The sequence below is a fragment of the Daktulosphaira vitifoliae genome, unplaced genomic scaffold (assembly GCF_025091365.1).
Source record: "Daktulosphaira vitifoliae isolate Bord-2020 unplaced genomic scaffold, ASM2509136v1 Scaffold_1, whole genome shotgun sequence".
In the NCBI taxonomy this organism is placed as follows: domain Eukaryota; kingdom Metazoa; phylum Arthropoda; class Insecta; order Hemiptera; family Phylloxeridae; genus Daktulosphaira; species Daktulosphaira vitifoliae.
This window is the reverse complement of record NW_026099572.1, coordinates 6,241,595-6,263,376: the sequence shown is the minus strand read 5'-3', so window position 1 is coordinate 6,263,376 and position 21,782 is coordinate 6,241,595. Positions and strand designations below refer to the sequence as shown.

The 21,782-nt window shown below is 24.5% G+C and overlaps 3 protein-coding genes and 1 long non-coding RNA gene across 9 annotated transcripts in view; all 4 read right to left on the bottom strand.

Annotated features, from left to right (window-relative positions):
- Positions 1-4,997, bottom strand: part of LOC126903248 (histone acetyltransferase KAT7) — a 38,943-nt gene extending 33,946 nt beyond the window's left edge. The window contains exons 1-8 of one of the 2 annotated variants that reach the window (XM_050681336.1): positions 4,861-4,971; positions 4,760-4,786; positions 3,841-4,549; positions 3,482-3,787; positions 3,177-3,412; positions 2,834-3,103; positions 824-1,050; positions 477-663 (exon numbers count right to left, since the gene is read on the bottom strand). In XM_050681336.1, coding sequence (XP_050537293.1) covers positions 477-663; positions 824-1,050; positions 2,834-3,103; positions 3,177-3,412; positions 3,482-3,787; positions 3,841-4,549; positions 4,760-4,786; positions 4,861-4,878 — 1,980 coding nt within the window. In that variant the 5' untranslated portion in view covers positions 4,879-4,971. Of the gene's footprint in view, positions 1-476; positions 664-823; positions 1,051-2,833; positions 3,104-3,176; positions 3,413-3,481; positions 3,788-3,840; positions 4,550-4,759; positions 4,787-4,860 lie in introns of both variants that reach the window. The other variant, XM_050681346.1, reaches the window with a different exon arrangement.
- Positions 4,998-6,381: 1,384 nt separating this feature from the next.
- On the bottom strand, positions 6,382-10,394 carry LOC126894764 (elongation of very long chain fatty acids protein AAEL008004-like). Of its 3 annotated transcripts, none has more exons than XM_050666009.1 (9): positions 10,258-10,394; positions 10,093-10,178; positions 9,961-10,012; positions 9,405-9,595; positions 8,737-8,820; positions 7,500-7,556; positions 7,322-7,427; positions 6,759-6,892; positions 6,382-6,565 (listed from the first exon to the last, which is right to left on the bottom strand). In XM_050666009.1, the coding sequence occupies exons 3-9, from the start codon at positions 10,010-10,012 to the stop codon at positions 6,401-6,403; spliced, it is 789 nt and encodes a 262-aa protein (XP_050521966.1). In that variant the 5' UTR covers positions 10,093-10,178; positions 10,258-10,394; the 3' UTR covers positions 6,382-6,400. The 3 variants fall into 3 exon arrangements, with proteins under 3 accessions (XP_050521966.1, XP_050521967.1, XP_050521968.1); XM_050666010.1 differs by having other exon boundaries at positions 10,253-10,379; XM_050666011.1 differs by lacking the exon at positions 10,258-10,394 and having other exon boundaries at positions 10,093-10,227.
- A 1,447-nt stretch (positions 10,395-11,841) lies between these two features.
- Positions 11,842-14,264, bottom strand: LOC126894766 (uncharacterized). Of its 2 annotated transcripts, XR_007701508.1 has the most exons (6): positions 13,800-14,264; positions 13,193-13,463; positions 12,972-13,129; positions 12,783-12,887; positions 12,148-12,201; positions 11,842-12,083 (listed from the first exon to the last, which is right to left on the bottom strand). It is a non-coding gene; the product is annotated as an uncharacterized LOC126894766 (long non-coding RNA). The 2 variants fall into 2 exon arrangements; XR_007701507.1 differs by having other exon boundaries at positions 13,193-14,263.
- A 2,045-nt stretch (positions 14,265-16,309) lies between these two features.
- LOC126894762 (elongation of very long chain fatty acids protein 7-like) overlaps positions 16,310-21,782 on the bottom strand; it is an 18,535-nt gene continuing 13,062 nt past the window's right edge. For both annotated transcript variants that reach the window (XM_050666007.1, XM_050666008.1), the window contains exons 6-8: positions 19,452-19,557; positions 18,131-18,264; positions 16,310-17,064 (exon numbers count right to left, since the gene is read on the bottom strand). In XM_050666007.1, the coding sequence (XP_050521964.1) occupies positions 16,897-17,064; positions 18,131-18,264; positions 19,452-19,557 (408 nt within the window). In that variant the 3' untranslated portion in view covers positions 16,310-16,896. The remainder of the gene's footprint in view (positions 17,065-18,130; positions 18,265-19,451; positions 19,558-21,782) is intronic.

Genomic DNA, 21,782 nt, shown 5'->3' with positions numbered 1-21,782 from the left:
AAAAAAAAAAAAAACACATCATAGTAAAACCAATACCTTCTCAGCTTCGCATCGAAGCTAAAAAATTATGAGATTGAAGATTTAATGTGCTATTATGAAAAATGGTTTGCCTTTAATAAGTTTTTTTTTGGAATTATGCTATATTAATAACTATTTTCAAATATACTTAATGTTTACTTAAAACATTAGGTTACATACTTTTCATACCATAGACCACTCTAAAATAATTTACATATAAAAGCTATACATCAAGTGATATCTTTTTTAAAATAAAACTGATTAGGACTGAGATTATAAACAATAAAATATTGTAAACCAAAAATAAATTTTTCTGTCGTAAATAAATAATTTATTTGTTGATACATTTGGGGTATTTAAATTTAAAGTTATTAAAAGTTAAAGAAAATTTCTAGGATGAAATCAATCATCTAATCCTTTGAAGAAAAATACAATACTACAATGTATGTATTACTTACCTTACTAAAATAACCAACAATATGACAACCATCCTCATCATTTGTTGTCATAATATAGAATAAAAAAGGCTCAACATCATAGTACAATGTCTTATGATCTAAGAAAAATTTGGCTAGTAAACACAAATTTTGACAAAATATTTTGAACCTTTTGCCATCCACTTCCCAGACAGAAATTTTGTCCTTTCTAATAAATAAATAAAAATATATTTTAACTATCTGTTGTATTTTTTGAATATAATCATATCTTTATAGACTATTTTTGTCCATTATCAAACATTACCAAATTTAAAGATTTTATTATTTATTTAATTAAAAATCTAACTATGGTTCTGAGTGGAAATTACCGATAAACTTCATCACCAGGAGGATGTTTCCAAACACATTTTAGTTTGTGCCTAAACAACACTGTTTTACTTTTCATGTAATGTAAACAGAATTCACATAAATATAATTTAGGCACTTGAGTATATTCTTCTGGATATGGGCTTTGATACCAAACTTCCATTTCATATTTTCCCATTTCTAAGTACTTGGTACCTTTAAAATTTGGTAATTGTTTCAAATCTTCTTCCTATAAACAATAAAACATTAAATTAAATTAATCAACTTTAGAACATTGTTTGGTGTAATGGATACACTAGGTATTGATAATTTCTAATGTAAAGCCGTGTCTGCAACTGTAGACGTAAGGATGTATGGCCATACTGGCTTTTTTACAGTGATAAAAATCTCTACATCACCAATGCAGAAGTAAAGAGGAAAACATTGCATTTAATTATTTTTCTAATAAAAGCTCAAGTTAAACTATAAAATCAAAACTACAGTAATTATAGAAATAATTGACAAGAATACATATTTAATGGCACTAAAACAGTAACGAACAGATATATGTATAGAAAGACGCAGATAAAATATTGAGTTGAGAAGTTTTTTAAATATCTCTAATATTATAAAAAATTCAAGGGAACCTATAACCACACAATGTTTTTTTAATAACTCTTAAAAATTATTATTATTTTCTGATTATTTTATAATTGTTAACAACAGTTCTAATAAATTTTCAACAATGAATATAAGAATGGCTATAACTTTCTAACTAGTTTATAATAAAAGAATTAAAATAACAATGACTTTCCTCAAGTTTTTAAAAAAAGTGTAATGAGCATAAAACCATTTATGATAAAAAATGTATAATGTTAATGTTAATTTAAGGATTTCTTCCAAGATTTAAAGTTTAAACTTACTACAAAAATATTAAAGTAATAAATTTTATTCATAGAAAAATTCCCATACAATTTACCACTTGCTTAATTTAGCTAAGGATTAAAAATTCAAATTATTTTTAAAAATTGTCAATCTGGTGATAGTAAAATTAATAAATTTCAATTTAAAGTATGTTTAATACACAAAGGGTTCAATAGGGCTACAGACCTATTATTGGGTGTCACATAATATTCATTATTAACAGTGTATCATTTTAGCTCTAGTTATGAAATGTACATAAGTATATAATAGAAATTCATAATAATTGAAAAATGCTTGATAAAAATTAATTAAACATGCATCATACTGTAGAAGTTATAAAGTATTAGTAATTTACCAAATGCTGGTTCAAAATTAATTATTGATCAGTTATTTTATAACAAAACTCATCGAAATTGGGTCATGGAATGATTATGACATTTTTTTTATTGTTTCTAAGATTTTATTTAATGCTGATTCTGAATATGCCTATAGTTGACATAACCATAAAATTGAGAATGACTTAAAAAGTAAAATAAATTGCAATATAAAATAAAGACATTTTTTTTTTTTAATAAAAGTCTCTAAACATAATTAAATTTAAAATTTAGCTATTATTCAACTATTAGTGAAACAATAAACAATATTTTACTATTTTATGAATCTTCATATTTTCTTATGTTATTATAAATAATAATTACAACTAGTATACTAATAGCTAAAGTATTGATGATAGAGAAAACTATGGACATATTCAGAATCAGCATTAAAAAAAATCTCTCCGAAACAATAAAAAAAAAAAATGTGATAATCATTTCATGACCAAATTTTGCTAAGTTGTGTAATTTAAGTCGATTAAATATCCATATTTTCATCTAAGAAAAAACAAATTGATAAAATTTTAAAGGGAAAGAAGAGGGTCAGGGTTCAATTTGTTTAAAATTTTTAACACAAGTTAAAAACAATATTTTAAAAAGAAAAAAATGTATAATTTTTTTGATATAATAAGAAATATAGTAATTCCCTTATAAAAAAATGGGTTTCCAACAAACTTAAATTAATTATTTTTTTCTTAAATAAAAGATTTATAGATGAATTACTAAAAAACTAACAATTTTTTCACTGGCAACTGATTGAGCTTCTTGGAATAGTTTGAAGTCATATAAAGGTATGTTTGTACATTTTGAAATGTCAGGTTCCAATTCTTTACCAATATATTGATCACTATTGGAAGTATCACTACTTGTATCATTTTTTCTGTCCTCAATTTTTTCCCTTAGTTCTTTCACTTTATCCCTGTAAAGTTTTTGTTCAACAGAATTGGGTTTTGAGGCAGATTTTAAACGTTCTTCATTTTTTTTTAGATGCTCTGACAGCATATCCTAAATTTTGAACAAAAAATAACACATTTTAATAAAAACTTTATAATAACATGAAAAAAAAAAAAAAAATTACATGGCATTGTTTCATTGTTAGTCTATGATACATTGGACAAGCTTCAGAAGTAAAATGGCGTTCGTATAAACCATTCATATGTCCTAGGGAATCACAACCATTTACAGGACATAAACGCTCTTCCAATTCAATAAGACCACTATTTACCCTTTTATCAATACAATTTAAAGGTTTTCGATTTTTATCTCTGGCTTTTTTTGTAGGTGACTTACAACTAGTGCTAGTAGATTTACTTCCTATAAAGAATATTATTTAAGTGTAGAAAAAAATTAATACTTCTATATTTATACTAAAATATTAATTACCAGTATCAGAGTCTGAGTCAGTAGCTGTTGTAGTTCTGTGGCTTGCAGCTAACATACGACTTACCCTTGTTGTACCTCTTGTGGAAACCGGTTTTTTGTCATGTCCTGAGCCATTTTTTGCAGTTTCAGGTATTGGATATTTTCGAGGCCGTCCTCGACCTCTTGATACTTTTCCACTAGATGATGATTCTGTAGCACTGGTAGTAACTTTAGGGGTTGTTTGAGGAGGTTTATTTAATGGTTTTTTTTTATCAGGTGAAATATTTTTAGATTTTTTGTCTGATGACGAATCTGAATCTGAGGATTCTAAAAACATTTTTTTAATAAATAAGATGCAATTAAAATTAAAATTTCCTTACCAGAACTTGCTGATGTTAGAGTAGAGGTCTTGTGAGATGGTGAATTTTTCTTTAATGTTGCCATTGCTTTAGGTCTTGGTTTTACTAATGCTTTTTGTGTTGCAGCACTTTTCATTGGAGTAAGCTTTGGAGGAGGAGGATCACTATCACTACTATTGACTTTATCTGGACTGAATATACTTTTTGATTTTGCTTCGTGTTTTTTTGTCCCATCAGTAATAGCAGTAGCCTTAGAACGTGGTCCTTGACTACGTTTAACATCAGTTTTTTTTGCTTTGTCTTGTGGCTTTAAAACAGCTGCAACAGTTGCAGTAGACTTTGGCTTAATAGGAGGAAATTTTCTTTTTGATTTTGATTCAGCATCTGTATCTGAATCAGTATATATAGCAGCTGTTAATTTTGGTGCTGTTGTATTAGTTTTTGTTTTAGTTTTTTCTGGTGAGACGTGTTTTTTAGCCAATTCAGATACTTTAGGTTCTGACGATGTTGAAGTTTTTTTCCTGGGAGACTTTTTTAGTTTTTCTGATTCAGTAGAATTACCCTCAGTGGTAGAAGAATTTTCAGTATCAGATGAACTTGATGAATCAGAGCCAGATGTTGTTGATGATGAGCTACTAGAGCTAGAACTTGAATCTGTACTCGAGGCTAATTCTTTATGTGTTGCTGATTTAGGTGGTGTTGATGACTTATTTGAAGAAGATCCAACCTCCTAAAACAATAATTCAATTTTAATATATAAAATATAAAAAAAAGAGTGAAAATTTCTATAAAATAGATAAATCAACTTAAAAAGAGTAACATACTGAAATGACAATTTTATCTACTAAAAAATATAAAATATATAAATAAATATTAACCGATAAATTATAAGAATGAGAGTATTTAAAAAAAACAATAAATAAAAAGTTATAAGATATACCTTATTCAAATAATTTTCATTTCTTTCCTAGGAAAAAAACTTTAAATAAATAATAAAAGCAATAATATCAAGATTAACAGTTATATACATAATGTTCTTACCTTCTTCTTAATTGTCATATTGGTGGCCTATTCTCTAAAATGCAAAATTAAAATAATATTGATGAAAAACAATTAAGACAATTAACAGTCACCAAAATATTATATTTTTGATCAACAATTCTTATCTGTTTGTAAACAGTTGATGAGTGGGGTAACAATACGATATTGAATTGGCGCGAATACAGTGCAGCCCTAATGAAAATACTAAATATTTTTGAAATATCTACAAAACTGTCAATTCTTATACAGATATCAAATAAATGATGACTATTTTATGTTTATCATCAGTAGCCTATGCAAGGATAGGGTTCTAAAATTTTATCCCATTTAGATCAGCTAAGAGAGTGATGAATCCTCTATGAGTTTGTTGTCAACCTCTAGTGAAAATCCTATTTGAACTAAAATTCTGCATATTATTTATCTTTATAGAAATTTATAACAATTTTTTTAACCCAGAGAATAAGTATACTTATTCATTATTCTTATTATAAATTTTATAGTAATACTTCCCAACATAATTTTATTCAAATTTACGCCTAGGGTAAAGGTTCAGAATAGATAAAATTATTCTGTGACACCATAGACATACACCTATTAACAAGATAATATGATCACATCTTATCTGTCGTTTTATCTTATCTGTTATATGTCTTTACTTGGCACGCTAACTTGTTTTTGGCAATCGTTTTTTGATATATCATAAGCAGTTAAAAAAATTAAATTTGTATTTTATTTTTGAATTAACTTTTTTTAATCTATCTATCATTAATCTATCAAAATATACAAATCAGCTTGTTTTGTCATGTTATTATTTTAATATATAATGTTCTAATTTATTAAATCAGATAAAACCTTTTTTTTTGTACTTTCTAGTTTCAATTAAAAATTTAAATAAATTAATAAGTTAAATTAATCCACACTGTAGGGACTTCAATAAATCTTAATTCAGTCCAGGTCATTATACAGAAATAAACTAGGTAAAGAAAATATAATAAGTATACACATAAACTTAATATAAATTGTTGTTACTGATATTTTCATTAATTTGAAGACGTTCAAAAGTTCTTGTTTTCTTAATAAAAAATGTTTACATTATATATGTGTTTTGTTGCTAGTTTCAATGATTGTTAATAAGTTTTGTTAAATAACATAAAATAATCAAAAAACATATGATTATACAATGTTGATTAGAGATGCATTAAGAAATTTCACTCCTTTGATAATGAAGAAAAAATGCCTCCCTTAACTAAAATTCTTCTTGGCAACATTTATTATAGTAAAACCAAAAAATCTTTTGTTATTTTTAAGATCTAAAAACATCTAAAGTATACATAGTAATAAAAGTACATTCACTCGTAGAAATTAGAGTAATAGTTTTTTTTGATGAGAAGTTTTGTAAAAAGCAATGCCCCATTATACTTAGATAAATTTTTCATTTTATTTATTCGGTGCATCTTTTAATGTTTGAATATTATAATTAAATTTAATGTATAGACTACTTAAATTAAAAAAGCATTAAACATTCTATCAAAAATTATTCTTAAATATTTTTTATTTTTAAATAAGTTTTTTTATAAAAATTCCAAAACAAAAAGAACATAAATATATCTTGTGGCAAAACAAAACATAGGAATGATTTTGGATAGGAGCAATCTTTAGCTAATAATGCCATAAATCCATTGACAGCTGTTATCACAAATTGAATCTGTAAAAAAAAAAAAGTTAATTTAATATGTTGGTGCTAAATAACAAAGAAAATGGGTGTTTCCATCATTAAAATCTCTCACTTAGTCACTCTAAAATCAAGTCAAAATGATAAATCCCAAATATATTATAACATAGAGTAATTGTTTTTCTAAGCAGTTTACTCTATATAAGTATATAATAAAATATATTACCAATTGAAGTTGAGTTAAGTATTTTTTCCACCACGCTTTTTTGTATTCTGGTTTCAATACAGTTAAAAAGTAGTAGCTATACATTATTGCATGCACGAACGCATTAATTGTTCCAAACAACGCTAATTGCCCTCCTATATTAATAATTACAAGGATAAGTTGATTATATAAATAAAAGTAAATATTAATTTTGATAAATTATCAACAATTTTCTAACAATAGGCAATTTTTTAAATAGAGATGAGCAAAAAAAATTGTTGATAATTTTATTGATAAGAAATCTTAGTATGTTACTGCACTCAATGCTATTTGTTAGTTGTTATACTTCAAAAACACTTATTTAACGAACTTTTAGCATCAGATAATATTACTTTATAAATTCAATTTTTTTTTTACAAAAAATGTAACTATTGAAGTTTTATTTATTTGAATTAAGAATCCTATCCAAACTATTAGTATGAAAAGGGTTTAGATTGGAAATACCAGATTATTTTATTCTTTTTTGAAAAATGGTTATATTTCATTAAGATTTAATCTTTGGAGTAATAAATTATCAATAATACCTGGATAAAATTTCACAAAGATCCATCCAAAAGTCAGTACCATACCATGATGATAAACATGTAAAAATGTGACTTGATTTTGTTTTTTTCGTAAGACGAAGAATATCTTATACAAAATAAAAATTGTTTTATTTATTGTTGTTATTCAATTTAACTAGATTAATACAAGTTTTAATACCGTATCAAGTAAATCCAAAACCTTCGAAATAAAATATAACCAAACGACGAAAATTCTCTGAAAGCATAATATTATCATATTAATTAGTAGTTATTGAGTAATAATCAGGCTCCCACTTAAAGTTAGAGAATCCCTGTACTTGACCAAAGACTTTATAGTTATATAAATATATAAATGTATATATATTAGATATTATTATATACAGAGTGATTTTTTTATAATAACCCACTCAATTACTTACAGAATAAACATAATTTAAACATTTTTTTTTTTTTTTGGTTATCTTTAGTTACACTTTATTCTTGAATAATTAACTATTTAAAACTTTTTATGTTTATCCCTTATGCCTTGTAAGAGTGTCAACTTAGTTTTTTAAATGGGAACACATATTTTGAATTAAATAAAATGTTTGGATTTTTAATTCAATAGTAAATGGGATTTGAATTTTTAATATAACTTTATTAGTTTATTAGATATAAACATTTAAAGTTTCAAATTTTTAGGTTAATCTACATGTATAATACACAAGGGATTATAAATACAGGTAGCTAATTGGATTTTTATGATATTGCTGTCACAGTTACCGATTGTTTATTATTAATTATGACTATCAATAGATATACTTTCTGTATTGTCAGTTAGTGTGTTAATAAACTCATAACAATATGCTTTACTACCATTGATAATAACAATGCTGTGTACTTGCTAATATCGATGTCATAAAAAACCAATTCGCTACCTGTATTTGTAATCCCTTGTGTATTATACATGACTATTAACTCAAAAATTTGAAACTTTAAGTGTTTATATCTAATAAACTAATAAAGTTATACTAAAAATTCAAATGCCATTTACTATTAAATTAAAAACTCAAACATTTTATTAAATTTAAAATATGTGTTCCCATTAAAAAAAACAAAGTTGACACCCTTACAAGGCATAAGGAATGAACATAAAAAGTTTTAAATAGTTAATAATTCAAAAATAATGTGTAACTAAAGAAAACCAAAAAAAACAATGTTTACATTATTATTACTCTGTAAGTAATTGAGTGGGTTATGATAAAAAAATCACCCTGTAAATATATATTTCAAATTAAAAGATTATGAGTAAAAAAAGTTATTAAAATATGTTTTGAGGACCCTGTAGTGTTATGATTTTACTGGTCACCTTTATGGAGACCCTGGTAATAATAAATATAATAATTGTATTTCTAAAACATTAATATAAATATTACATCTTTGCTTATATCAGTATAGCTGTAATCCATTTCTATGCAATTAAATCTGTAGTCATTTTGAAACCAGTACAGCCGAAATGCCTGAACATTTAAAATACATTGTAAAATTAAAAAATATACATTGAGCATTCACACAAAAAATATAGGAGTTAACTACATTTCATGATGTTAGACAGTCACGGATCGGTGAATCTTTTCGAGTTGGTGTTATCTACATTGGACCGTTGAATTGAATATATTTTGTAATACATGGGAACATTTAAAAAAAAAATTATAATAAGAGTATAAAGCCTCTTAGTTTAAATGGTTACGGGTTTAAAATAATTTATACACGAGTAGTAATTGACCAATACGTTTTTGTCGTCTTTAGATATAGACAGTGTAGTTATTTCAACACTTAAAAATACAAAATTTTAAGGCGATTAATTATCAATTAAAAGTTAACAGCTTAACTATACAGTTAACCATTTAAATGTTATAATTAATAACTTTTGATCCAGTCAATATTTCGCTCTTTATTATTATAGAATCATTCTCTAAATACGGTCCTGTTTTTTAAAAAGTACCAAATCAATCAATCAATTATAAAGAAATTTTTCAGTTCCTATATCCTGTAAACCTTAAGTATTTGTACATAATATACTTTTTATTAATAGTAAACTTACTTCTTTAACCAAATAAGTTGAGTATAGGACTTGAACAATGTTATAAATCATAACAATTCTATCAATATTGAAAGGTTTCCGGTTTTTCATAATACTGGGACCCAATTTGAGTACAAAATATAAATAGGCGATCAATATCAAGAGTACCGGCCACATTGAACTCATCAGCCAATATTGTGTGATTCGTGTATCTAAAAAAATTGGTATTAAGTAAATATGTAATGGAAAAAAAAAACAAATTTATAATTTTAATTTTGAAAAATAATATAAATAATTCGCAGATTTCAACATTTTTAAAGTCATTTTTGTTTAAAAAACAAACCATAAAAAAATGATAAAGCTTATATTACTATTTTTAATTATAGACAAAACGAGAGGAAATTCTAGGAGTACTTATCTTTCCCTCTAATAGAGATTAATGTTTCTAAAAAATTATTTATGTTGTTATAATATATTTCTTCGAGAAAAAAAATAAAATTTAACTACCTTTGTCAAAAAAAAAAAATTGTTTTTGTTGTGATTATATGTCTTAACGTAACAAATTAAATAATCTTACCTCCATGATCGTTTATCCATTTATCTAAGTTATAAAAACTGAAGGCGATCATCTATATATATAAAAAAAAATTACTTATTATTTCATGTAGACAAAATATTTTTAATATCTATTTCTCTGATATAAAATTACTTTCTATGAATGTTAATGTTAATGTTTTGATAATGTTTCACGATTAATCTTCCATGAATTAAAATTTAAGTGTTAATGTTCCCAATCTAAAATGTATGTATGCGATCTTTATAATATAAAATAAAAGTAAAATACATAATATAAATAATATATGAAATACTATACTACTGAGCACTTCAAAATGTGGTCATAGATCTATATTTTAACGTTTTGGAAGTTGCTTAATGCTTTATAACCCTTTTATGTAAAACTCGTGTATTTATAGTAAAATGTAAGTAACTACTATGAATGTTCCTGGTGAAAATTAGTTGTATGTGATATTCATTTAAATGCATATGACAAAGGCCATTAAAGGTCAATAGTAAAATGTATCATTGACAACATGAATATGCTTGTTGTCAAAAAACAAAATTTAATTTTACAACTATTAACGTTCCTTTGCAAGAGTATTATTTAATCGTTTATTATTTAATAAGTATAAGAATTCAACCCATACTTAAATTAAATTAAATAAATTGAAAAATGTAATCATTTATTGCAGTATAATATTTGGTACAAATTGAAGTAATGAAAAATTACTAAAATTTTTTTTATAGATTACAGTATGACTAATGTGAGATACTATTCGTGACTATAATACTTCACTCCTTTTTTATTCTACCATATTGTATAGACGTAAATATTTAAGTAAAGAAATGCCGAAAATAACGTATTGCATCCAAGTAGTACTTTTAGAAATATCCAGTAGGCATTTATAGAATATTTAAAGCAGATTTAGTTGTTTACAAATACTTTTTAACACTATATTTGTATGACATTGTGCAACCTTTTAGTCCACATCATCTTTAAAAATAATATATTTGACATCCAAGTTCCAGAGTGACATTTCAATACTTGACACAAACGTTAACTTAATTGACTATATATAAATGATGGGTCGGGTGTTTTCTGCTGCATTAACAAAACAAACGGTAAATACATTATGCAGCCATCAGCCAACCACACTGCCATTTGATGTTGAAAGCCTATCGAACGATTCCCAATAAATTCTCTTTTGAAGTTTAGAATTGAAGTATAGAATAACGGAAGGGAGGAACTGTTGGTTGTTGGCCTAAACAGGCCGATACAAACCAACCAACAACAAATAAAAATCACTGACAGATCACTGGCCACGAGTCGACGGACCCAATGGTACGGCACAACTCCAAACATGTACATAATGACCTGGGCGCAGATAGTACCGGACACGACTACTATGGCTGTCGTAGGTCAAGCGACGAGAGGAGGATGGGTAAGGTACGTGGAGCTTGACCGGACTGCACATATAACTTTAGAACATCATCCATCTCAATAAAGAAATTAAAGATTTGAGTCTAATATTAATAAAAATACGTTTAGTATAAAATACTTCAAATATTAGGCAACATGATATTTTACAAAATTTCTTTTTTCTCAGAGACCTATTAAAGAGGGACTAAAAGAGCTACGTTCTCCCATTGTCTATGCTAAACTTATGTAGCACACAAAATCACCATAAAATTACTTTGATACTAAATGACGCGCTTTAAAAATATTAGACATAAAATTGTTTTCTAATAATACAAAAAATAATGTAATCAAATTTTTTTTAATGTACATAGATAAATTTAAGTAAGAAAAGTATACATAAATTATGTAAAAACTATAAAAACGTTAAAATTTTGAATCTTTTATACAAATAATTCATTAATCATAATAATATATGAGTTAACGTATTAAAACCATGATTTTACTAAAATATTTAACAATTTTCATTTAAACAGTTAGTTAATTATAAATATTTACAATTGTTTTATATTAGATTTAGTATAAACTATTTTATAAAACTTCATTAATACAACAAACATGAAAATTGTTTATGACATTATTATGACTATTATAAATTAAGAATAGGAACAGTTGTGAGAAATTAGAGCAATGAATCCGCAGAGCCCAGTGAAAACAAACTTGATCTAATGAAAAAAATATAATAAAATTATTTTATTATTAATAGTAAACGTAAAATAATAATAATACCAATTGTAGCTATGTTAAGTATTTTTTTCACCAGGCATTCTTTGTACTCCGGTTCTAAAATTGTTAAAAAATAGTAATTGTGTATGACTGTGTGGACTATCGTGTTAACGTGTATAATATTAATTTATCAATAAATAATAATTGTACTTCTATTAAGGAACAAAATTAAATTTTCCATCAATATGATCTTTTAAACATTAATCCAGATTTTCAATTAGATGTAATTATTTTTAAGGCTTATTCAGAACTTTGGTGAAGGCAAATAATTGACTCCACCAAAGTTGCTATTCTTAACTTCAGGACGATTGGTTAAAATGTTTAATTAGATTTATTGATTGAAAAAATTTTTCTTTTGAAAATTACATGTTGTTCAATAAACCCAACACTTTTGATTTATTTTATTAAAATTGTTTACATATCTTGTAAAAAATTAAGTATTGCAAAATGAGTTATTGGTTTTTTTTATTCATTTATTACTTACTTGTTATGGAAAAAAATCAAAATTCTGTTCCAGAAAATTTATTTATTAAGAATAATAAATTAATTAAATAAAATTTAACTATTGAAAAATAAACATTTTTAATCCATGATAAAAATACATTTTAACTAAGCAATAAATTTTTAATTTTTCATACCTGGATAAATTTTATAATGCCCCAATCAACTACAATCATCATTGCTTGATGATATACATATAAAAACGTTACTTGCTTTTTTTTCTTCCACAATACATAGAATACCTTAAAAAATATATCGAAAGAATAATATTTTTTTAATAAATATAATTATTATTATACAGGGCATAATTTAAGAATTTTTTTTACTATGCATATTGTATTTAATAAAGACGAACGCTAAAATGAAACGCAGTTGATGACATTGATTCTGTACTACAGAGATGAACTATTACAAGTATTATTTGAATATTGTAAACATTTGTTTTTGAAAATCGAAGTTCTTTATGTAATTGTTCCAGCCTTTGCTAAATCATAAAATAAAATAAAACATTGAATATAATGTTTTATTTAATTTAAATATGAAATACTTATAATAGACATCAGAGTGTGTCCAGAATTTTCTTTCATATTTGAAAAAGATCTTCTTCTTAAGTCCATATTCAAAAAAAGGAATTTAAGTGACCCTTTAATTAATATTGTCAACAATCTTCAGCGCTTACGATTTTCATCCAATCTAATGGCGTCCTCCTGAGGGTGCCAGAGTTAGTTTTGATCTAGTCTATCAACGTTCTCCCTCGGCTCATTTTCCCCTCAATTTTTCCTTCAATCATCATCTTCTCCAGAGTCGATCCATTACTTCTTATAATATTGAAAAAGATAACCAAACAAAAATTATTATTAAAACACGTTTTTAATTTAAAATTATTTTAGAAACTGAAAATTTACAAAAAAAAAAAAATGTTCTCGGCAACACAACATTTTTTCGAATCTATATAAATTATGTTTAAAAGCGCTTTTAGTTGTAGCCTGTTGTTTTTTATATTATATGTTACATTACCGTATCAAATAAGTCCAAGAACTTAGAAAAGTAAAACAACCAGCATGTATATACTCTCTAATCACATTTCAGTATAAAAACATTATTATTAAGTTTTCATTAAATTAAAAATGAAGTACTGAAATAAAATATATTACTTTTTTGGCAAGAATCGTTTCGCTGTAATTCATTTCAATACAATTGAATCGGTTGTCATTTTGAAACCATTATACAACAAAACGACTAATAAGTGAAATTTAAATGTTTAATTTTAGAAATTGGTAGATTATTCTAAAAGCAAAATTAACTCCTATTTCATTCATTATTCCTAATTAATAGTTTTATGATTTATAAGTATATATCATTAAGTATCTATTATAGCAATTCTATTATAGAAATTGATATTTAATAATTTATTATTGTAATTTGTTCAGAGAATTTATAAAAAATTATGAAGTAGTTATTACTTTTATGGTAAATGTGTATTAAAATTAAAGGGCTTGGCACAAAACTTTTTATATAATAATTTATTGTAAATTATGAATAAATGGTCTGCATAAAATTTTCATCCGAGTCAAAAATATACATTTATTATTCAATTTTTCGTGCTAATTTCAAGTCAGCAATTATATTTTTTCTATCACCAATAATTTTTGACATTATTACTAATTAGTTAAGAACTATAGGATATAATTGTAAGGAAAATAGTTCTGAATATTTCAATTGTATAATCTATTTAAACACCAAAAGTTACATAGAAATGATTAATATTTCTTTTGAAGTGATTTATTACGATAAAAAAATAATTCAAAACACAAAAACATTGTTTTTAAATTATTACAGATTTTGATTTTTAATATGTTAAAATTAATCATTGTAAAATATCATTTTTAACCTTACTTTAAATCATTTTAAAAAGTATAATTTGATCTATGAAAATTTATTTTTTTTAATCTAATGAATATTATAAAGAATAGATTTTTTAATTTAGGAGAGGCTAGTTTTTACAGGAGCAAATTGTTATAATTGTGGTAATTGTAATAACACTATGCAAATCATATATTTAATATATAAATTAATGTTTCAATATTTTCACAAAATATTGATCATACTTTACCAATAATAAAATTTATTCGTTTTTTATGTGTTTCTGTTTCATTTGTAAAATTTAGTAGATATTTGGCTTTTTAGTTTTCGAGACCGAAAATATAAGATGATATATTTTTGGTACTAAATATTTAGTCAATAGTTAATATTATTTTATTTGTCTATTCTGACAGTATATTTATAACATATAAACATTGTTTTTTTTATTAAATATAATAAAATTAGTATAATTAATTTAATTTAAATTGAAAATTTTCCTAACCAGAGGGACAATGTGTATAAATAAATATAAAGATGTCTTATCTAACAACTTATTTTTCGGAGGGCTCAATAAAATTGCATAAAATGACATTTTATTTTTCATATATTTAAATCTTGAGGCAAGTTAATTAATTCATAAAAAGTTGGGTTAATTTTAAAGAAAAATTTCTTAAAAAAAAGTTCTCTTCTAACTGAAATATATCAAAAAGTGTACTTATTTATTTTACATAACTAAAATACCTTGAATGTTAAAAAAAATTATTTTAGTTAATATTACTACCTTTCTACAATATTAGGCATAAATTAAACTAGTTATCTTAATGTAATGCCTTAATTGTTATTAAAAGAAAAAATAAATCAAGATTATCCAAATTTATATATATATATATATATTTCTTTTAAGGTTCTACGTGTCAATTAAATAAAGTATTATTTTAACAATAAAAAATAATACATGAGATTTAATAATGTTTATGCATAATTTAATAAAAAATATGATAAAGAACAACAATTTGCTTGAAGTGCTTAAAGAAGTATCCATGTTTTACAGTTGAGTTCTGACGTTTCGGACTCATTACAGAGTCCATCTTCAGAGTGATGGTTACTAGTCGGTGGCTGCAACTATACTATGGATACATCCTTAAGCATTTAAAGCAACAAGACAATCCAAGAAAGCTTTTTCACATTTATAAAAAGAACATCAAAGAAAACAAATAGTTGAGTACCAACGTAATGTTTTTCAATTAATATATATTAACACTAGAAAACATTTTTTCATTTAAATTAATAAATACTAATATTTACAAAGCTTCAAACATCTTAAAATCTATTTTATACTTAAAGTAACATATATATATATATATTTAAAATAATTAAAGGAATTTATCCAGTATATTTTTGATAAAAATATAATTTATTCTCAAATCTATGATTTTGTAATATAATATTTTGTAATTGATATATTATGTATTAGCAATAACTTTTCAAAAAAATATATTTACTACAGTTAAGTGGATGGATAATTTAGTATATTTGTATCTGAGTTACAATTTAAATTAACGCCTAAATTTAAACTGTAACATTGTTGTATACAATTAAACTAAAAAAAAATATGAAATTAATTAAAATTCTGGGTTAATAATTATTAATGGTGAATTAGTTATAATTAATTCACCATTTTTTAATTAATTTAACTTATATTAATTAGTCAATTAATGTAGGATATAAAATTAAGGCAAGTTTTAATTTCAAATAAAAATGTAATAGTAGCAGTATGATAATAAAAATTCTCAATCACATATTATAACTATAAAATTATCCATATATTGATTAAAGAATATTATACATAAGAAATAAGAATTAAAAAATTTTCAGAATGGCCCTTTAAATATCAATGATAAGCCAAAGAAAAAAAGGTCAACAGCTTTTTTTCCATGCTTTCTTTGAACTTATGGCATCTTAAAATAAAATATTGTAAAATATATAATCATAACTCAATATTTGTAGTTTTGTTCTTTAATACTAAGATTACCCCTATGAATTTTTGGAGGAGCTATTACCACTCCGAAACCAAACCTAACTCTCAAATACGGCACTGATTGTTAAATTATGAAAATAATATTGAAAACAAAGAGTGTATAATTTTATACAGAATAAGTATTCAATAAATTATCCTTAGACTTCATAAACATTTGAAAATTCTTACTAAAATTTACTAAAAGTTTTCATTAAAATTAAAAAAAGTTGGACTTTTAATTATTTAATAACGTAAAAATCAAGGTGTAAATTTGTTTAAATAATTTATTCTTAATAATGTAATAAAAAATTACTTAATTTTTTTTTGATTAATTAAGTAATTTTTATGAAAAAGTTAAAACTTTTTTTTATCTATGACTGTTTATTTTTTGATGTGTAGGCTTTTTTATAGAAGTTCCAAAACAAATAAAACATTAGTATATCTTGAGGTAAAGCAAAAGCCATTATAAATTTTGGGTAAGTACAATCAGTAGCCAAAAGAGAAGCGACTCCGTGTAATGCTGTGAGGACAAATTGAATCTGTAAAAAATATATATTTAGTTATTTAAGTAACATACTGATATAAAAATAAAGTATTCAATTAAATCTAGGCATCGAGTTTCAAAAAACTAATCTACGATAATGGAAAATGAATAAATTATTTTTCGAATAGCAAGATTAGAAAAACTAAACATGTTAGCACTGCGGTTTATGATTCCTTGAAAAGGATGAAAGTTCTCCTTGAAGAAGAAACTTTGCGGGCAATATATTTAATATGCTGGCCATATTATTTAAGTCACTGCAATCAAAACTTAGTTGCAGTGACGTATCTGGTGGGCTAAAAAAGGTAAGTCCCCCATTATTCCTGCTAAACCAAAAATATAAGTAAAAAATATAGGCTTTTGGTCTTATCCCACCATTAAAAAATCCAGGTTTATATTAGTTAGGATTTTCTATAGTAAGATGATATCACCAGTGAATGTGATCATTAGTGAATAACTACTGTTAATCATTGTAAGAAATTATATAATAATACCCATACTTCAATTTGATCATTTTATATACACGTAAGTTTACCAAAAGTAATGTAATTTTGTGATAAAATACCAAAAATTCGTACACAAATATAACATTTTTATCACTATTTATCAAATTTTCCTTTACATTGTAGTCGTTGAAAAATTTCAGTTCACGTATGTAAAAATGTGGGCATTCTTTTAAAGAGTGATGTTACCCTAAATACTTCAAAAATAGACTGTTTAGTTTTCATATTTTAATAGATTGTGCCCTGAAATTTTTCGTTAATTTTTTTTTTTTAAAGTATAATTTTTATTCCAAATTTTTACAAATTTTAAGAGATTTTTTTCATATTAATAAAAACAGTATTTTTGTAAGAAAATTTCCAAATAAGGTATTTCTTATAAATTTTGAATTATTAGGAAAAAAGTAATAATTATAACTTTAACATTAGAATTTAAATCAGATAAAAAAATTTAAAATGTCGTTCATAGATGTTACAAATATCATGTATATTGTATAATAAATACGTATTAACTTTAATTAGTAATAAATTAAATTAATAATAAATTTAATTAAATTTTATTACCAATTGTAGTTGAGTTAAATATTTTTTCCACCAAGCTTTCTTGTACTCTGGTTTCAAAACTGTTAAAAAGTAGTAGCTGTACATTATTGTATGAACTACCGAGTTAATAGATCCGAGAAATGCTAATTGGCCTCCTATATTGATAAGTTTATATTATTCACAGTATTTTTGATAATTGGTAAAAATTACTCAAAATAAGTATATTATGTATATTATTGTGTAAGATGGAAGATTTTTTATTTAATGGCCTACATTACTTCTCATTAATTTTTTCTTCTTCAAACATTGACGAGAAAAAACAGGATTATGTTTATTTATTTTATTATGTACATGTTTTAAAACTTCTAATATGCACTTGTTTAGAAACTCTTCTGTAAATTTATGGCTAATTTATAAACTATCATCAAATATTACAGAATTCTTATTTGAAAAAGTATTTTTAGTTTAAGGTTAATTTTTAAATTGGATTTGGATGTTTAGCATCAATGCCTTTTGCTATGATTTTTGCTTTTAAATTATAAATACAAGGTTATCCCAAAGTAGATTTTGGACTATACTTTTGGCAATTAAAAAAAAGAAAAGGTGTAATTTTTATAATTTTTGTAGGAATCAAAAACAAGAAATTTTACTGCTTTATACAGCGGCAATTAACTACTAGATACAGTCCAGTAGTTTATGGATAATAAAGCGATAAAATAACTATTTAGTTAAGAAAACTAATCATATAGTTTTTTTTTTTTTTTTATTAGACATAAAAGACCGCGGCAGCTCTGGCCATTGGTCTGTTAGTAAATTACATTATTATTATTATTATTATTACAATTTTTGCATAACATTTATACATACATATTTTATATATTATATATAAAAGTTATATTTCTTTATATAAAGTGGATTTTTTTAAGAAAATAAGTAATTTTTGAATTGCAGTTGGTTCAGGACTGAGGATTTCGTATAGGTGAGTGGTTCCGAGGGTTTCCATACGCATATAGTTTAATTAACTATAAATAATAGTTATCTACCTTTAATCAGTAATTTTAACCAGGTATAATAATTGGGCTAACTATATGAGTTAGTTCTTTTAGCTATGTAATTATTTTGTCACTATATTATCCATATCTTTAAAAATAATTTCCTGTAGCCCTTTAGAACACAAACCATTGTTTATTTTTTAACTACTCGAAAATCGTGTAGTCTTTGGGAAACTTGGTTTACAAGTTTGATAAAACTCATTTGTAAGCATGAAACATAAGATTTATTTTTGGAACACATATAAACTTTTTACAAGTTTTTGAGTTTATAACATATTATCAAAACTTACCTGGATAAAATTTTATGACAAGCCAACCAGCAGTTACCATCATTCCGTGATGATATACATGCAAGAACGTTACTTGACTTTGTTTTTTTCGTAATACAAAGAACACCTGAATAAAAATCAAATAAAAATTACAATTTTTTGTCTAATAATTTTTTTTTTTTAGCTTTGATGCGAAGCTGAGAAGGTATTAATTTTACAATGATGTGTTTTTTTTTTTGTGTCTGTGAACGCTCAATCTTAGCTCTCACTGGACCGATTTTGACGAACAATATGTAAAAATATCACAAATCGTATCCAGTCGAAGACATTACCCTCAAAAATTGAAAAAAATTCTCTCGTTTCCTGTAAACGGGGGAAATCCCCCCAAAAATTACAAATTTAAAAATCGCTAATTTTCGATATTTTTTCATTTTTTTTTACTTAAAATTGCCATAACTTTTTCACAAAAAATTAATTTTTTCAACTTAAATTTTGAAAGTGTTCCGGAAAGACTGACACTTTTATATATATCTTAAATTAAAGCTATTGTAATATACTTTAATTTGAAAAAAAAAAATTTGTCCTCTGGACTTGTCTTTGTGGTGAAAACGGACATCAAAGAAGAACGTACGATTTCCGTGAAAAAATTCTCGATTTTATATTTTATATTATTTAATTTATATTTTATATAACTTTTGGAAAAATGTATGGATCAATATTATTATTTTTTTATAATAAATATTTATATACCCCTTTCATCTGGTACGCTTTTTTTGTAAATCGGATCATATCCCTTTAACAATGGGGGTCAAAACTTTAAACATGCGTATTGTTACTAAGATATTTTCAATTTAATTTTTGAAAGTATTCCGGAAATACTGACACTTTTATATATATCTTAAATTAAAGCTTATGTAATATACTTTAATTTGAAAAAAAAAATTTGACCTCTGGATTTGTCTTCATGGTAAAAATGAATACCGTATTCAAAAATATGCTATTTTTGTGTTAAAATTCTGGGTTTTGTATTTTATTTTATTTTAAAATACCTGACAAGGGGAGTACAGATTTTCATAAATATTATATAAATAAAAAATTAATATAGCATAGAAAGTTAAACTTATTTAAACTTGTTTGCTTCTTTTAAGTCAAGAAAAATAACTTTGAAATTTGAACTAGCTGAAATAGCAAATTTTTTTACCCGACCGTAGCGACGTACGGTTGCCGAATTGGTAAAACTAATTTTTTACACTCTTGGGGTACGAGGTTCCAACCCGCCTATGGCAATGAATTTTTTGCATTTTTTCTTAATTCTTTTTAAGTTAGTATAAATTTTTAACTCGTTTGATTTTTATCTCATTTAGATTCAATAACTTCAATAAAGATCAAGGATCCCATCACTTTAGTCGCCCCTTGTATGAAGAAATTTCTTATTCGTATTAAAATTATGTTACTATATTTTTTTAAGTTTTAGCTTCGATGCAAAGCTGAGAAGATATTTTTTTGTGACTATCATTTATTTTCTCTGCTCTAACTTGACCTACTTTTTTCAACGATACGTCAAATGACTACAATTCGTATCTAGTTGAAGATATTACCCTCAAAAATTTTAAAAAAATTTTCAATTTATCAATTAAACAGTTAGCTATTCCATGTTCTCCATAAAGACAATTAAAATCATTAATTTCTAATGTTTTCAAAATATTTATTAACGAATGAAGTTTGATATAATAGGTTTCAACTTCAAAATTAAATCATTTTACTTTGTAATTTAATAAATTTTTTACTGTATTTGTGTGTGCTACTACTAGACTATAATATTACAAATTTTTTTGTAACATGTTGCTATATAAATCATTTCTAAAAAAATTAATTGTTTTTTCTTCTGAATTAACAATTGATTTTTACAAATATAATCAAATTTTATAATACGCCCAATTGAGTAAATCTTTTTAACAACTTTGTTTTGATTGGTTCAATTAGTTAAAATAAATCATTAAAATTAATTAAGTTTTCAATATTTCAAATGTAGAATCTTTTCAAACAACAAAAGTTACTAGGAAATTATTACTACTACTTTTATTTAAGTTATCTATTATCATCAAAATGAAAAAAAACGGTAGCACAGTGGGGTCGCGGCATAGTGGAGACATTGCATAGTAGGGTCCAGTATAGATTTAATCTGACAGTGATTAAAATCACTATCATAAGAAACGCTTCGATGCAAATCTGTAGATAGTGTTTAATTTTAAAAAATTGATGGATAATTGCAAAAGCAACATCAACTTCTATTAAAATAAAATACAAAACCCATAATTATCATACAAAAATAGTATATTTTTCAATATGGTA

Bases quoted from the DNA above. Each gene is read 5' to 3' on its own strand.
- LOC126894764 (XM_050666009.1), bottom strand. From the start codon at position 10,012: ATGATCGCCTTCAGTTTTTATAACTTAGATAAATGGATAAACGATCAT. The intron at 7,557-8,736 runs GTAATATTTATA...TTATGCTTTCAG, and splicing joins ATACTGATATAAGCAAAGAT to AGAATTTTCGTCGTTTGGTT. The intron at 6,566-6,758 runs GTAATATATTTT...TTTTTTTTACAG, and splicing joins ACTTAACTCAACTTCAATTG to ATTCAATTTGTGATAACAGC.